The 17,930-nt window shown below is 37.8% G+C and overlaps 1 protein-coding gene across 3 annotated transcripts in view; it reads right to left on the bottom strand.

The window, feature by feature from the left end:
• Nucleotides 1-4,820: 4,820 nt before the first annotated feature.
• Nucleotides 4,821-17,930, bottom strand: part of LOC306907679 (teneurin-3) — a gene marked incomplete at its 5' end in the record, with an annotated part of 74,741 nt that continues 61,631 nt past the window's right edge. For all 3 annotated transcript variants that reach the window (XM_079479967.1, XM_079479969.1, XM_079479968.1), the window contains 10 exons: nt 4,821-6,465; nt 7,441-7,571; nt 7,646-9,257; nt 10,724-11,020; nt 11,547-11,782; nt 11,914-12,089; nt 12,808-13,688; nt 14,464-14,618; nt 15,661-15,893; nt 16,944-16,964. In XM_079479967.1, coding sequence (XP_079336093.1) covers nt 5,713-6,465; nt 7,441-7,571; nt 7,646-9,257; nt 10,724-11,020; nt 11,547-11,782; nt 11,914-12,089; nt 12,808-13,688; nt 14,464-14,618; nt 15,661-15,893; nt 16,944-16,964 — 4,495 coding nt within the window. In that variant the 3' untranslated portion in view covers nt 4,821-5,712. The remainder of the gene's footprint in view (nt 6,466-7,440; nt 7,572-7,645; nt 9,258-10,723; nt 11,021-11,546; nt 11,783-11,913; nt 12,090-12,807; nt 13,689-14,463; nt 14,619-15,660; nt 15,894-16,943; nt 16,965-17,930) is intronic.

A 17,930-nucleotide genomic window follows, 5' to 3' on the forward strand; every position in this document is an offset into this window, starting at 1 on the left:
GCTAATACGGCTAAAACAGGGAAGGTTCTTCCTCTGTGCATTTGCATGTCATTAACATTCATTGCACTGAAACAACACAGTGGTCTTGGTGGCTTCATCAGACCTTGCCTTGCAGAAAGCATCGCTCACGAGCTGCACACTTGATGGTCATTTACTAGAAGTTCATTGCATTTTTTAAGAGTTTTAAATGCATATGCAATGTTTGTATTTACAAGTCAAATATCTACAGACACGTAATATTATTTTCAGTTTGCTATTTGTAGGTATGTCTTTAGGTAAAGTGATTATTGTTATTCTATGAACTACTAACAACATTTCTCCCACATTTAAAACAAATGTTTTTTTCCTACTTGCATTTATTTGCAGAAAAGAAAATCTGGAGAAACAGGTCAAAATAACAGAAAAGATGCTCTCTGTATTATCTCAGACCTCAAATACTGCAAATAAAAGAAGTTTGTATTCACTTTAAAGCAACACAATAGCAATATTGGTACATGTAAAAATAGCTTTGTCTTGTCACACTGTCAGTCTTTCACACTGCTGTTGGATGACTTTGTCACTCCTGAGGTTTGATTTTCATGAAATTCAACAGACACTGGACTGGAATGGACACAACACATCTAGAAATGCTTATTAAATGAAAATTTGGAATGGTCTCTTTATTTTTTCTGAGGCTATTACTATACATTATAAGGCATTCCATAATATACGGAAGGTCTGCGTACATTTTTATATTAAGCAGTCAGAATAAGGCTTTCAAACTGTTTTTCTCAATCTATAAAACATATTTTAACGTATACAATATATATGTGTTGCGGGATCTCCGGAAACCTGTGGTCTTATGTAACACTTCACTCCACGCAGCAAGTCTATGTTATGTAATCTCATTTTTCACTGTACCCCATTTACAGATGCAATACATACACCACAAGATCCTGCTGTGTGTATATGTTCGAAGCCACAGGATTTGGGTATCTACAAACAAATTCTCATGGGTAAATACATTCTGATATTAATGGTGGTGTATATTGTATTTAAAGCATTTAGAAAATGTGGTCTTCGTGTGATGGAGAGTTTGTATGACTGATAGATTAAGTCTGAACCTCTGACTATACAGCAGCAACCTCAGACTTTTATTAAGATAAGCATTATGACTTATAAACGTGTAGTCCCTTTAATATCTACAACATTAAAACATCATTCTGTTTGCCTTATTCACCTTACATTTTTGTTGTAGTGTCTGTTGAAATTCTAAGCAATGTTGAATGTGCTTAATTTCTGTAGTGAAAGATGGTCACCAACATTCCAAAATGTATTTTCTAATAGATCATACATGCAACACAAAGTTGAGTAAAAAAATGAGGAATGGAAGATTGTCCTTTTTTCCTAAACTAAAGAGATAGTTTACCCTAAAACTGAAAAAACTACAACGGAGGTAACCATTGACTTACATACACTGAAAAAAATAACTTGTAGGATTTACTTAATTTTTTTATCGCAAGTTTTTGCATTCACTTTTGTAAAGTAAATTTTACTCTTGAAACTAAGTAAAAGTTATTTTGAAATTGTGAATAAATCTAAATTCTTTTTTTTAGCTGTATATAATAAGAAGGTTGTGTAAATCTAACTTGATTATTTTAAGTAAAATCTACTCATTTTTTTTTGTAAATTTAATTTGAAATTTTGAGTAAATCTAACTTATTTTCTTGACCTGTATGTTATAAGAAAGTTATGAAACTAAAAATTGATTTGTTTTGTTGCTGATAACAAAAATAATAATTGGACTCAACTGTATCAAAAAGTATTTAATAAATGCTTTATTTAATTAAATACCATTGCAGCATTTAGTAAAATTTACAAAAAAATTAGCAAAAACATAAAAAAAATTACAAACAAACAACATCAAGAATGTTTTCTATAGCATAATCATGTAACCAATTAAATCAATCTGAATACTGTAAGTATAAGCATCAACACTGGTGGCTATTATAATGCTTCAAAAGTTGCAAACGTTTTGATGCATCTAAAGGACGTGTTTTGCAAGGCTACCTCAGGCAAAAAGAAAATTTAAGGTTACAAATTGATTCCTGAATTCCACCTAATACAGTCTTCCAATCTTATGTGTACAACTGACAGCTCTCTATCAATCTTTAGTCCTTTTGAACTCCTCCCCCTCAATTTCCTGTAATTAGACAAAAAATATTGAGTACACCATATTGTCCTTGCATACATACACACACAATTAAACCGTAACTATAAATAAAGAGAATACATGTGAACTACTATTGACCTCTTTATTATATAGTTTAGTTTTTTTAACCCCAATCAATACTTTCCCTTAAGGCAAGAAAATTAGACTTCATATCATAGCAGGTTATTTTTGCAGTATATAAAAAGACGTATGCAAGATCATTTAATAGCTAAAGTATATTAATGATAGATAATCCGTGCAAGAATTAATACATGAGTATACATAAACATGTAAAGAGACAGATCTGTGCAGATTACAGAACTTCAGATGTGCTAGAAGTTTCAAACTAGGCCTATGTCTCTCTGCACTTTCTATTTTAAAACGTTTACTTCCAGCATTTTAAATGGCGTGGTCAATAGCTTAGTTTTATTCACAGGGCAGCTAAACCTCGGCAAACCAACGATGTGCGTTGTGTACCAATGCACGGCAACGTAAACGTACCCTATATGTGAAGAAACATTTTGTTGCTGCGGTCGGCCAAGGACTATTTATTCCAGCGGAAGGATCGCCACTAGTTATTTTACTAACTGAGAAAGCAAAGAAGGAGTTGCAGGCACAACGCGAAGCGCGAAAAGCCCTTCAAACATGATTTATTCACCATACAACAGAGCCTCTCATAACTTATTTGCTTATTTTAATGCTCCTTACCTGATCAAATGAATTACTGGATGATCGATCAGACGCTGTGGAGGCCGTAGCCTTGTTTTAAATGCGAGCGGAAACAGTTAAGCAGCGCAGTCAAGTTCAGAAACATGTCAGAATATCCCTACACGCGGGTTATTGCGCAAGCCACACCGAATTAACATTAATCGGTTAAACAGCAACACCTAGCCTAGCACACCCAAGTACCGGTAATAAGGAGCGAGAGGACGCGGAAGATAAAATGTCACACATAAAAGTTAGCCTATCGTCAATTTTCGTATAAAAAAATACAAATGTGACGCAAAATATAACGTTACTGTTGCTCATCACTGCTGTTGTTCATTCAGTTGTCCGAGTGAAAATAAAGAAATGCTTGTGAAAAACATTGTCGAATACTTATATGTCGAAAAAGACAACCTGTCTAGAAATACGACAACCTAGTAAATTAGGCTACTGAACGCTGCAAAACAGTTCTAAAATACAGTGACATGGACCCTAACATTACCTAAACATATATGAACGAGAAATAATAATAAATATATACTATAAAACATTTAGAAGACAATTAACTTTAAACATACCTGCTTGTGTGGATGATATCCGCTTCCTCAGAAACGATCCCTCATAAACGACCCCTGAAATGGCGGGAGTTACGCGCATGCGCATTGATGAATCCTTACCCAATACTCTTCTGTAATATATCTGTCTAGAAAATATCGAACTAAATATAACAAAATAATTTGCCATTTACTCGTCTGACCAAAAATGTTAAAGTACATCGAAAAATATTTCGAAATGACACCATTTTGGTTTGTTCAGGTGCGCTGAACTCTACAACGTTTTTTTACGTTCTTATAAATACTTGAGTAATCAGTGTTAATGCAACAAACATTACATCTTAGTATTTATTTATCTTAATCAATACATGCACGACATAAACACCATTGTAGGTTTTACTCAACATTTTAAAGTTCACACATCAACTAACTTTTTTTATGTAGAAATACTTTAGTTTTTTAAATAAAGTCTACTACCCCAAAAAATCATTTTTATCAGTGTAGTTTTTGTGTCCATATACAATAGAAGTGAATGGGTAGCACCAATTTTCGGTTACCGGTATTCTTCAAAATATATTTTTTGTGCTCTTCAGAAGAAAGTCAAACGTGTTTAAATTACAAGAGGGTAATAACACGATGACAGATTTTTGGTTGAACTATCCCTTAAACAATTCTACTGTGTCTAAAACTCTCTATATTCACATCCAGACACTTCAGCATTGCCTATCAAAAGTATCAATCAGAGTTAATCATGTAAATATCATGTTTCAGAGCACCCAACTAAGAACCATATTTAGACCGATTGCTTTAAAAATGAGTTTCACAAGAGGGCACTACAGTGTCAAAATGGATTGTTTCATGCTTCTCTTTAGAATTTAGCATTAATGAGAAAACAAATTCCATGATCTCCCATTTAAGCAGCAGTTCGACTCTGTAAATGGAAAATGATGTATACCGTGTCTGTGAAGCACCTACAGTATGTGGCCATAAATAATAATGAAAGTCTGGTTTAATGGTTGTTAAATAAAACAGCTTTTCATGATTCAGTGTGCACATTCATTTAAAGCTTTGCGCACACCAGTCTCCAGCCTTTGATAACTCAATGAGATTTTACACAGACAGCAATTATAAATGTAAGTTACCATTCATACACCAACTATTGCCACGGCAGATGAATGCAAGTTTTTTCTTGTGACTTTAATTTAAAATGTTTTTACATAAGTTCTCATATCTCACTTCAAAGTCCTAGCAGTGTGACAAGAGAGGTTAATCACTATTGTTTTGCCTGGATGCAGACTTATGTTTTCCATTAAACGGGGTAATGGTGTATTATGTTTATAACGTTCTGGTTTGAGAACGAAAAAAGCTTTAGAAATAAGTCATTTCCTCATTTATTTCTTTTTAAGTACAAACAATTTTCATAAATATTTTCATTGCGACCTGTAACCAAAACAAAAGCAAATATTTGCTTTTCATTTTAAAAATATACAGGTAAACACTCATTTACATAAGTACAGACATTTACATATTTTCTGTGCTGTGCTGCCATTTTATTCATTATATGTACAGTTTATTCTGTTACCTTACCAGAAATGGCTAAAAAATCTATCTTTTCTGTCACTTTAAACAATGTTGTTTTTGACTTTAAACTATAACAGGTCAAACAAAAAATAAATAGCACAAAAACGTTCGTAAAAATCATATTTTAAGGGAGGTTTCGTTGCAAATGACATGATACCAACAGACTTTCCTATTACGAATCTCATGAAACGTACACACAAAGTAAGACCAATCTGAATAAATATAAAAATATTACAGTGTAAAGTTTATAGCTGGCTACAGTAAACCACCTGACATCATGTGTGGTGTTTTTGCAGTGGTACAGTAAAATGCATATGTAAACACTTTCAGTTTTCAAAAGGTACGACATTATATCTCTAAAATATTTGAATAGTGCTTGCAAAAATGAACAATCCATAAATAGTTAAATAAAGAAATGAATATTTCTATGAATCAGGCTTGTGTCTTGACTCTTAAGTTTATCATTTCATTGTGCTCCACAACAGTAGCCTTGTTAAGGCCTTTGAGAAAACACATTGATGTTTCACAACGCACAGCGTTGCTTTATTGGTCTTTTTTCAATACGCTGTTAGACCAAGAGAAGTCGAGTTTTCACAAACTCTCTGAAAATGTCACACGTGTCAAACCACAGCACGTCCCCCAATTAACTTGTTCTTTTATTTAAAAACCGCAGTCTGTTCACTACCTTTTGCCGATCTCGTTTTGTCTGAGGAACTGAATGTTGGTGACGCTGTCAGCTAGCTCAGGATACTGCTCTACTGACAGCACGTAGTATCCATCAAAGCCCTGCACCCGTCCACTGCTAAGAAGTTGCCTCTTCTCTCCCTCAGTCCACAGTCGAGATCCCTCCTCTCCGTTTCGTACCCGCTGCTGCTCATGCATCCACGAGTTAGCCAGAGCTCTCTGTCTGGCCAGCTCTAATACACGCACGCGTTCCTCATCAAGGGATGCGCCGTAGCGCACGTGTATGGTGAGAGCCCCCCGCTGGAACTCCACATCTGCGAAGCGGCGGGTGCGGCCACCCAGCACAGCTGTGGACTGTGACACAGTTACGTTCACAGAGTTCTCCAGTTCTTTCCGTCCGCTGGTGAGCCGTAGAGCTGCCAGGTCTGCTTCAGGAGAAGTCATTTTCACAAAGTAGTGTGTTTCTCTGCCTTCAATAATAAAGTGCAAGTCTTTTAAATAAAGGGCGCCGTTGAGGATGTTGGCAACCTTGACGCAGTCCTCGTTGGCCAGGCTTAGCGCTCGAGTTATCACAATACCCTTGTAGAGAGCCAACATGATCCCGCGACCTATCAGTGAATCGCTGGAGGCAAACCACAGCCAGGGTTTGTCAGCCCTTTGGCTATGACCAAACTCGAGCGTTGGCAGATTTCCAAATGTTAGAAATGCTTGAGCTTGTCGGATGGTGTGCTGCTGGACTGCAAAGCTGGTCTGAAAAAGATGACAGAGTCCCTGTTAGACTAAAGCTCTAGTTTCAGTTGATGGAAAAATAAATCAAAGGGATGATGTCAGATGAAAATCATACACAATGTTTTTAAGATAATTGAAAGACAAAAAATATGACCCCCATTGAAAGCCTAAATTGTAAAAAAGTAAAAACCTATCATTTTTTAAGGCAAGACACTACATGTGAAAAAGGTAACTTTATTAACATTAAGATAGTATTGTGTTCACTTTACCAATAAATTATTTACATTAGAATTTAGTTATTATTATTATTTAGTTATTATTTTCTATATTTAAAATATAGAGAAACATAATATTTATAAATTATATATATTTTTTAACAACATAACATTTGCAGTTTTTGGATATCTGATTATTAGTTATTAAAATTACTATGTATTGTACACACATGTATTAAACACTGCTTTTTGACATCTTTTTTCATACTAAATGGTATATAAATAAGCTTTGTGTGAAAGAATGCTTCTATAATAAAAATGAGAATATATCAGTCTTCTTATCTTTCGGTTTTATTCTTTTTAGCATAATTTTAAATAAAAAAAATTGTGTGATTTTAATTCATTTACTTTTTTAACAATCTCTTTGCGAATAATGTATCGTTTTTCCTTTGTGAATCATTTCTATGTAAAGCACTTTAATTTAATTCACAGTAATTCAAAATGTATTCAAACTACAGAGAATTAGCTTTTCTGTATCAAACTAGAAATCGGCAAAAGAAAGGTAAAAAATTACACCTTTCAATCCACACTGAAACATTATAAGTGTTAAATAAAATATGGAGAAGCAAAATAAATCAAAATCAGAAATTTGACTGATCTACTTAAAATGACTTTTTGCCATTGTTATTGTTTAACAATAACAATAACAATTATATGTTTAACAATTATTTTAAAAAATATTTCATCGCCAAATTTTAAAAAGATGTTGTAATTAACGTACTGTTAGGTCATCCCACATTCGACTTTTGTCAAGTTCATAAGAGGCTTGGCTCATCTCAGATTTAGGAATTGGGAATCCAGGAATGCTATTATGGAGATGGAACCCAAAGGTGACCAGCCAGCTGTTCACATCTGTAACAAAAATCAATCATACAATTAAAGCATGCCAACCTTAGTTTCAGATCCTGTTAAAATGTATGCCATACCTGTTAAGTATTCCCTAACATTCTGCACTTTACTTATAGGGTTGTTGTTTCTGAACATGTACAGATTGAACGGACCCCGCTCCTTGCCGACTTTCTCCCAAAGCATGAAATCAGGTGCAGTCCAGCGACCCGACATGATATCATAGTCCCGCACTCCAAAATGAAGTAGTTTTGTAACAGGGTCGTAAAGTCCTCCGTGAAACCCAATCACCAGCTGAATATCAGGATTGGAGTCAGAATACACATCCCCATAACCCGTATAATGAACCTGCTTGAGGAGAATGCCATCACTCCCAAAGACCGCCAATGGGGTACCAATATTATCACAGGCTATGTAGAACTCTGCCCCACTGCTGATCTCCATGGCAAACAAGTGTCCCTGCAGGTCATAGTATAGAGAGGTAATCTGTGAGTTTGAGTGGTTGTACACATGTGTTATTCTACTTGGGTAGCTCAAATCAGCATAGAAAAACTGCAGGTGCTGTCCGGTGCTGGACTTCGTGGAGACTCTTCTTCCCAAACCATCGTAACGGTACTGTACACTCCAACCGCTGGTCTTGTTATAAACCCGTTCTAGATGACCATTAGAGTTGTACTGAAAGATCTCAGATCCTCTCTGACAGAGAAACCCATCCTCGTCCAGCTCATACTGCAGGTCACCCAGGTGAGTTATACGGTCTCGCAAGTCGTAACGGAGAGGCATGATTCGTGGGCTGTTTGCGGGATTTAGCAGATTAATGTTCCCATTTAAATCATAGCTATAGCGCCACGTCATTTTGTCATTGAGGTACACAGCCTGCAGCTGCCCGTCCACGTCGTATTCGTAGCCGTACTTTGTAGCGTTAGCAAAAGGGCCGATCTTCATCTCTCTCTTAGTAACACGACCAATGTCATCATATTGGATGGTGATCCAGAACAGCAGAGCGCGGAAGAGCTCGTACTGAATTTCTCGTATCCGACCGTGTCCGTCGAAGTGTTTTGTGTAGGTCATAACAGAGGTGGAAATGATCTGGTTGATGTCATAATATATGACGCCAAACTTCCCGAACTGTTCCACCTTCCCTGAGATGTCGTCGTACTGATAGAGGTCAATGGGCAGTGGCGTCTCATTGATAACACCCTGAATACTTGTCACGCGCAGGCTGCTGTCATAAGCATAGTCGTAGCGGGCGTTTACCATCCCATCTTCGCTAAAGCGGTAGATTTGCCGGTCTATTAGTGGGCCAAGCTGCCTGTATCTAATGGTGCAAATGAAACCCTCGCTCTGCAGATTGACCGTTTTCAGGACACCCACAGTCTCATCGTAGGTGAAGCTAACACGGGTGCTGTCGTACAGAACCTCGGACAGTTTGTTGTGCCAGCGGTAGCGGTAAATAACTCTGCGACCTGTGCCCAGTTGTGCCACTCTGAGGAGTCTCCCATCTTCACTGTAGTCCACAGAGACAGAGGCATTGCTTTCAGGCATATGGTAAAGGTTACGAAAGTAAGACACTGAGCGGATGGTCTCCATAGTGTAACGGGCCACACTGGGCATGGTGACTGCAGAGAGGCCTCCCTGAGGGTCATATTCAAAGACATACTGCCGCTGACTCGCCAGTATTAGCACTGTGGACTAGAAAGTACAAAAAAATATTCTTAGAAAATAAAAACAAATGGAATAACATAGATAATGACAAAAGGACAAGACATCAAGTATTTTCTGGGCATTAAAAACATCCAGTTGTGGCCAAAAGGGATGCCCAGATGGCATTATGTACAATATTTGCTTTTAATGCTCAGATTCAGCCATCAAAATACAAGGTGTATGGAATTTTATAAAGCAGTAAACTCAGGTATATACTAAGATAAATTATGTGGCAAAAAGGGAGAGCACAATATATCATGGAGTGTGGGTTTGGAATATGTAAAAAAGGAAAGAAAAACAAAACCCCTTCCTGTCATGTAGACATCCGTCTTGGCTACTATTTTATTTATGTGAATATATCTAGTACAATGTTTTATTTATTTTGTTAACACGTATATCACTGTTGTCTTTCTGAAACCTAGGATCTCCAAGCTAGCTGTTTTCTAGGAAATTGACAACACAGAAAAAACACTGTACTCCTAAGAAATAACTAAGTAAATACAATTATTTGTATTTATTACTTTTATAAAAGGTGAGGTATTATAATGATTTATAGCAAAAAATAAATATCACGAAATACGGAGATACAAGGTTTCAGAAAGACATCAGCAATATGTCACAGTAAATATAATATGTAATGGAAAAATAGATGAATTGGACAAAATAATAAAGCAATAGCAACGAATAAGAGGCCAGAATAGATGGGGACTCCATCATCACTGTTTATGTTTTTTTATATAAAAATTTAAGTTATTATAAATATGTTATCTAAATATTAAATATATACAGTATAAATAATATTTTTAACCAACCCAAAATTTAGTTGTTTTTTCTGTTATTTTCTATAAATTTGTGTTTCTACAACTGGTTAAGTATAATGCTTGCAACTTCAAGGTCATGTGTTTATTTACTAGGTAATTCAAGTACAATGCAAAAAACCATTTCCAGTAACAAGGATGACATCTATGTGACATTCACGCCTTTCAAGCATCATTAGGCCGGGTAAATGATGGCTCCATGTATAGGTACCATGTTTTAAGGAAATTAAGTGTGTCCCGATGGACTAATATATAATATTTGTATTTTTACAGACTGCATGCAGGAAATATTTTTACATGTATATACAATATACAATATACAAACACACCTCACACAAGCAAGCGACTCTGTCTAAAACACGAGCAAAACAGTATCGCTCGCGTGCTACACTGGTAAATGTATTCTTAGCACAGACAAAATATTTTCGTAGCATGTGCAACATATGCAGCATGTCGCACTGTAGAACCCTGCCATGGTACTAGTACACATTTTTAGTAGACGTTCTGCGAAGTAAAACATTTTTTATGACAAATGACAAAAGCTCTTGACACATTTTGATATATCGTAGTATATGACACATACATATAACATAATATATCACATACATCAATAAATCTATTTACACCGATCTTTACCTTCTCCAGATAAGTGTAGCTCCAGGTCTTCCCATCAGGAAATGTTCTAGACAGCAGTCGACCTTGTCCATCATATTCAATCCTCTCCGAGACCGAACCCCAGTGAATGGCACTCAACTGCCCATTGCTATTGCGTGTGAGGTTGACAGGCAGCAACTTGCTACTTGGCATCCAGAGACTGGGCTGACCTGCCATGTCATAACCAATCTTCAAAAGAAATTTACGGTGATCATCGTAGATCTTTTCAATCCTCAGCGCTCGGTCATAATCAACAGACAAAATGTTCCGTCCATTTACCTTCGAGCACAGGTGGAGAAAAGACACAAAATTGATACAGCAAAAGTAAAAATGGCAGAAAATCGTCTGCAAAATGATAGATTATTTTTTGCCTCCTGCAGGAGTCTTGGCCGATGCCAAAAAACGTTTGACTGATATTCTTTTTGTGAAAATGAGTCTCTTGATTAATAGTCTGTTCAAAACTTTATAAAACCAAGACACTCAGGCACTTGTTCAAACTATTAAATCATCTTCAAACCTAGTCAACATCAATTCTGAAACAGATTTGTTTTGCGGTAGTTAAACTGTCATATATTCTTAGTACAGCTGGCTGATATCTTCATGCCAAATTTGACATCGTAATCATTTACAGTCCTGTATAATCCTGTATAGCAAGAAATCTTGCTCTATCATTTTAAACTATCCAATGTTAAAACAACGTAACTTTTACTTCCTGGGATTCTTTATTGGACCTTTATTACTGTACCTTTTCGCTATGATTAGAATAATATTGATTTCGTCTCCGTAATTAGATTTCAGTACGTACTCGTAACTTGCGTCCAAACACTGTGACCTTCGTTCGAGTTTGCTCTTTGCGAAAACGCCACTCCACCAGGTTCTGTCCGCTGTCATCAGGTAGAGTCATGTTTCTGCAGGCCAGTGTAGGTGAGGAGGCACCTGACAGAATGTGTGGCTCTGTCTGGAAGTGTGTACTCATGCCATTTGCATATAGGATCCAGAATGAATGGTCATACCCCAACACATAGTTGTTCTTCAGCTGGTCTGCAAAACAAACACAGATAACACATTTACATTTGGAATAAATGCATTTTCCAAAGCGACTTACAAAGTACATATTGTCAATTGACACAGGAATCAATTTTGTGTTTAGCATTCAATGTAAAAAGGGTTACCTTGTTGTAACGTAAGTACACTTTGAATGGCTGACTGGTTTTTAGTCATAGTTGCAGCTTCATCTCGCTCAAAACTTTCTCGCTCTACTTTAGAGACAGTCTCCATGTCATAAGCCAGGCTGGTTACCACTCCAGTAGGAAAAGTTACATTGGTCAGTCGCCCTTCTGAGTCATAGCTATGAGAAAGATTGAAAAGTAGAGAAAGATTATCTGTGCTGCACTGAACGAAATTAAATGCAATTCAATAAAAACACTAGTGTATCTGTATTTTTTTTTTAGAAAAATTATTTACTTGGTTTAGCAGTCTTGTCACACATGCTTGAAATGAAAGAACCACAAACACTGACATACGGTAGACCTTATAAAATAACAATAGATTTTCACATTTTCTGAAGAAAATTCTATATACGGTAGTGTTGCTTGAGCAGAGGTTTCTCTGTGGTTGATAAGACTGTTTTTGCTATTCTTGTGGTTGTCTTAATGGTTCCATAAAGAACATTTCTGTTTCACAAAAGAATCTTTGTGGTGAAAAAAGGTTTTTCATTTTATAAAATGGTAAGAAAGAGATGGTTCTTTAAAGAACCTTTTACTGAATGGTTCTTTGTGGAACGAAAAATGGTTCTTCTATGGCATCACTGTGAACTACATTTTAAGCACCTTCATCTTGAACAGTGTGTATGACTTTCTGTGCTCTGCAAAACACGAAAGAAGATATTTTCAAGAATGTTGGTAACAAAAAACATCCTCATTGGACCATTTCTCAAAATATCTTCTTTTGTGTTCAACAGACATTTTGAAAAACATTTTTTGAGTGAATTAGTTAATAGTAATATTTATGATTATTAATAGATTAGGAAATATGACTAAGAAGCTGAAGCTCTTGAACATCCTTACTCATAGAATGTTGTCCATCCATTGGCAGCACTCTTGGTTGCCAGGAGACCACTGTTGCCATGGTAAGTTAGCAGCACATGTTCACGCCCCTGTGTGCCCAAGGTCTTCAGCCCACCGCTCGAGCCTACAGTTAGCCATATAACCTGGTTGTCAGGTGCAACGATGCGGACGGGAAGTCGGCTGGTGTCCCTGCGAATTCGCAGAGTGTTTCCATAACTGTCAGACACTGAAGTCAGATCTCCCTCATTGCTATAGCTAAAGTTATACTTGTAGTCTCCAGTGATCAGATTGACGGTATGCTGATGCGTTCCGTTGTTGTCAAACATGTACAACTCCTGCTCCTTGGATGAAGCCACCTCATACAAACCCATGCTGTTAAGCGTCGGCCTGTTTTTTCCAATCATGCGTATCCGTATGTTTCCCAGGTCAGCTATGTACAGAGTTCCATCCGGAGCAGCAACGAGAGAGGAGGGCCCGTTGAGCCGAGCATCTTTAGCGAACCCATCTCCTGTTAGGTAACAATCGCAGTTGACGTCTGTCTTGCAGTCGCAGTCTGAAGGCGCTCCCGCCAGGTGAGTGATCTCGCCATCTGGTGCCACGCTGCGTATGCGACTCATCTTTCTCTCATCTGTCTCAGCGATGTGCAGGACTCCACCGAAGGAAACAGCGATGGCGCTGGGGGATTCCAGATGTGTATGCGTGGCTCGCTGTGCTTCTGTCACTGAGATGTCTGCAAAAGGCATGGGGCAGTGCAGGGGTCTGCCTGCTGCCACGCCGACCTGCCCCTCTTCAGTGACCCGCAAAACTACACTACCATCAAGCACGAAGAGAGAGTTATCCATTGGATTAACAGTCAGGGCTGTCGGCCATTCTAAAGACACCTAAAGAGAGAGATAAATAAGAGAAATAATGCAACGTTGAATCAGCAGCTGTTCGTTTGTCTGATAAGCTGTTGTTCTTTACGTAACTGTCTTCTTGTATAAATATAAATGGTCTAGTATGTTGTTTTACAAATGGGATTGGATAAAGTGCAGCATAAACAACAGCGTTGGATCTAACAGAGGGGAAATCATTTGTCTGTGAAATCCAAACTAATGTTGCATAATCTATTGTGGGATTAGGAGCATCAAAGTAGTCATGTGTTTATTGCTGCAAAGGATTATTATTATAAGATTATATGACTGATGATATTATAAATTAAAATCTCAACATCTATGTTTTAATAATCATAAATTGGTGATTTTATTTATAGTGTTTTATTATTTTATTCAAAACCACAAAATAAATTGGCGCTCTTAACAAATTTTAATCTTTGACGTGGTCTTAGTCCATATTAAAGATATTCACAGAAGTCACATAATCACATTCATCGAATTGAAAAAATTACGATAAATTACTTCATTGCGTTATCAGTAGGGCTTGGTTTTGTTTTGTAAAAAGATGTAATATATTTGGTATTTTTAAGCCCTTTCACAACATATTTACTGAATACAGTAGCTTGTCAGAAAGCTTGTCAGAAAGCAGTATCAACCGGATAATATGCAAGAATACAGCTAAAACAAGTTAAAATACAAAAAAAATAATGGCATTGAGGTATTTGTTCATTTTATAATAAATATACATTTTTTTAATCATATGAACATTTTATTTTGTCACCTGATGAACGTCCATAACTGAGTCACAGCTCAGGGGACGAGCAGAAGCAAGGTCATTGGAACCCAGCAGGGTCGAGATGATGCCGTTCTGATCCACCTTCCGGATCACAGTCCCGTCCACAAAGTAGATCAGCCCGTTCCTGTCAATGGCGATCCCTGGAGAGAAAAGAGCAGAGGAACGAAATGTGCGGGTCACACAGCTGCGCTCTCCGCTCGCCTGATGCAGGCAGCGGGTACATGTGTCGTGTTTGGCTTCCCATTATTCAGGTCACTGCAGAAAGCATTGCCCTCAATTATTCACATCTTGCTTCTCACTTCTGAATTATTTCTTAAGGAGAAAGTGGAATAGGATGTATTAGAGCATCTCTCCCTCCCTCTTTTTCCTCGCTCCTAGTCTGTTTATCTGCTCGGGGTATCTGACAAAAGCTTGGAGTGGGAAAGCATCAAACCCACTTTAAAACCCAAATTATGAAAGTGAGGGTTGCTATAGTAACTGCTTCTTGGTACAGGTGTGCCCGGTGGAGTACTCACACAGAGGGGTTGTGTGTCTGATGAAAACAAGAGTGAACTGACGGCTATGACAGAAATCTCAGTCCCACCTGAGGAAAATGCACGAATGCACCTTTGTATCGCGGCAATGCCCGCTATGTGGATTGCTATAATTCGTCCCATCAATTGGACGCATTCCATACCTGTCTACATTACAGTCATGTGTGAAATATGATATCTTCATCTGTCATGCAGTACACCCATTCAATGGTAAATGACATTGTGGTTTATTAGAAAACTATGAAAGCAGTTTTTTTCTGCATGGAGAGTTGCATGGATGTTGCTGAAATATGTTGTCTATATTCTGCAGACAAGAGTGACACTTCATAATTTATGTTGGTGGAGTCACAAATCCTTCAAAGGAGTTTCATCAATCCATTGTGTCTGGCTCAGTCAAATTATTTAGTTCCTATCCTGGGGCTGACAGTTCCCATTTCCCTGGTTGAAGCGCCAATCAAAAACTTCCCGACATAATACAGTGTTAAAAGCTTACAGTGCTTTGGGATGATCTTTCATGTCAATCAAAGTGCATTCTGCGCTTCAGACACTTCAGTTCGGTCCTGTTGCCAAGTTGGAACCACCACTGAGGAATTCACTCCTCTGAATATATATTTAGCACTAACAATCCCACAATGCACTTTTGCAATACCTTTGGGTCCCGTGAGAAGAGCCTCTGTGGCCGGTCTTCCATCGCCGCACTGCGCTTCATCAAAAGGCAGACAGTGATCTCCCGTGCCTGCCACCACCTCCACGTTCTGCTGGGGCGCTGACGTACCCGAGAGTTCCGGCGGGCTGTAGATGCGTCTGGAGTTGGTGTCCGACACATACAGCTGCCCCGTCACCGGATCCGTGGCCAGATAATATCGGTGAGCCGGGTTGTTGCTTGGGTAGAGACATATAAACAGTAGGATTTATGAGAGAAGACATTAGATTGCTGTCAAGCCCGAGCAATGCGACTCATAAATTATTGGTTTGACATTGCAATTGGAGATGGCAGATGAAATGAGAGACTGATTAGAATATTAATATCATTAAAGACGTTGAGAGAATTGTGGAGTGTTTTTTCGGATCTATCAAAAGGGTGTGAGCCCGTGACAGATGGGGGGGAAGAAAAAAGAAAGCGCAAAAAAGGAAGTAAATGTGATGTGACTGAAACGTATTTGCAGAGGCTGTGATGACGACTTCAAGACAGCCAAATCATTTCAATCATCTTTCAGTCCCTTGCGGGAAAAGGTTCTCTGAGATGTGGTGATGATATGCATATCTTAATGACTGTCAACAACTGATGGCTTTTCATAACGCTATGCTTATTTGCATTCATTAATTCCGTCTTCCAATCAGTCGGCTCCTTTCTGAATGAGTTAGTGCAGCCTCTCCAGACGTGTCATTAGCGGCTAAATGACCACGCAGCGAGACTTCGTGCAGGACGGTGTGGAGATGTGTGACCTTCTCCTCGGGGATTAAATAAACCTTTTCACTTTTTATCAAAAGCGGTTTTAAGGGATGCCGAGTGTAAACTATTCAATCAATATCCTGTTTGAAATCCAATTCACACTCAAAAGGCACTGACCTGTGTCAAATCTGGATGTGAAAATGTAAAACCGTTCTTCCCAGAGTGTCGGTCATCGCATCATAGTTCAACGTGCACTTGGATGGCCTCAGCAAATATTTTTCTTCCGTGGACGGTCATAAAAAGATGATGTATAAACATTTCCACAAAATGTGCTTTGACATCTTCGGGCGTTAATAACTGGGCTGGATACCCTTTAGACATTACGTTTCATTATTTTAAATATTATAATAAAAATTGTCCTTAGGGTCATGGGCTGAATGATGGTTTTGATAGGAAGAATTATGTTACCCCATCTCCAATCTTGTACATAATACATGCACGTCTCTCATACAGTAAATCATCATTGTTGTTTGACTTACCTATGCCTGAAATCCTTATTTCTTGGGTTAGTTTGAAAAAGGAAAAGAAAACACATTAGTTTAGGTAAAACAGTCTACTTTTTTCAACAAGCTTCATAGTAGTCTCTATAAACAACCGCTTAATAATTGACGACACTATAGTTTTGCCTTTATGGCAATTCCAGTCTAGTGTCTGTTGAACCTCAGGCAAGTCACCCAACAGCGATGTGAAAGACTAAGAGAATGCAAAGATGCATGAACATTGTGAAAAAAATCAGTTTATTCCATAATTATTTCTTTTTTTAACTGATCCTAAAATTCATATAAAACATTACTATTGTATTGTTTAAATACAATATTTGTTTATGTATATTTTGCAGTAGAGCCTGCAAACATTGTGGGCCCTATTTTAACGATCCAAGCGAACGGTCTTAAGTGCAAGGTGCAAGTGCACTTAGGGCGTGTCCAAATCCACTTCTGCTAGTTTAACCAAGGGAATAATGCTCTAAAAGCCAATCTGTCCCTTTTCTTGTATGAGCCATGGGTGTGTTTTGGGCAAAACATGCAGTAAACCAAGATGAGATTCATCTCCCATTCCCTTTAAGATCCAGTTGCACATGCGCCATGGTGGATTTGCTATTTACACATCGGAATTTGAAAAAGCAAAGACTGGACCCTTCTCCGGAAAGGATTCTTCTGGAGAAGAATGCTGCTCGCATATTACTAAGACGAGCAGACCAACCATCTACAGGACAAGATGGATTTGTCCACAATAATAATCTTTTAGCTTTCAGTTGGTCAGTTGGTCTTTTTCAACAGTCTATTTCAGTTGCCTCAAAATATGCAAAATCAGCAACAATGTGCCTGAACACACCTTGTTTTCAGACCAGCACGCCCATGGGCACAAAAGAATTTGCTATTTAAACAACATGGCACAGGACGTGGAAATGAAAACTGCTGAGTGTATGACAGGGCCCTGGATAATTTTTTGTTTATTTGGAATTTGGC

This window comes from Barbatula barbatula (genome assembly GCF_947034865.1).
Source record: "Barbatula barbatula genome assembly, chromosome: 18".
In the NCBI taxonomy this organism is placed as follows: domain Eukaryota; kingdom Metazoa; phylum Chordata; class Actinopteri; order Cypriniformes; family Nemacheilidae; genus Barbatula; species Barbatula barbatula.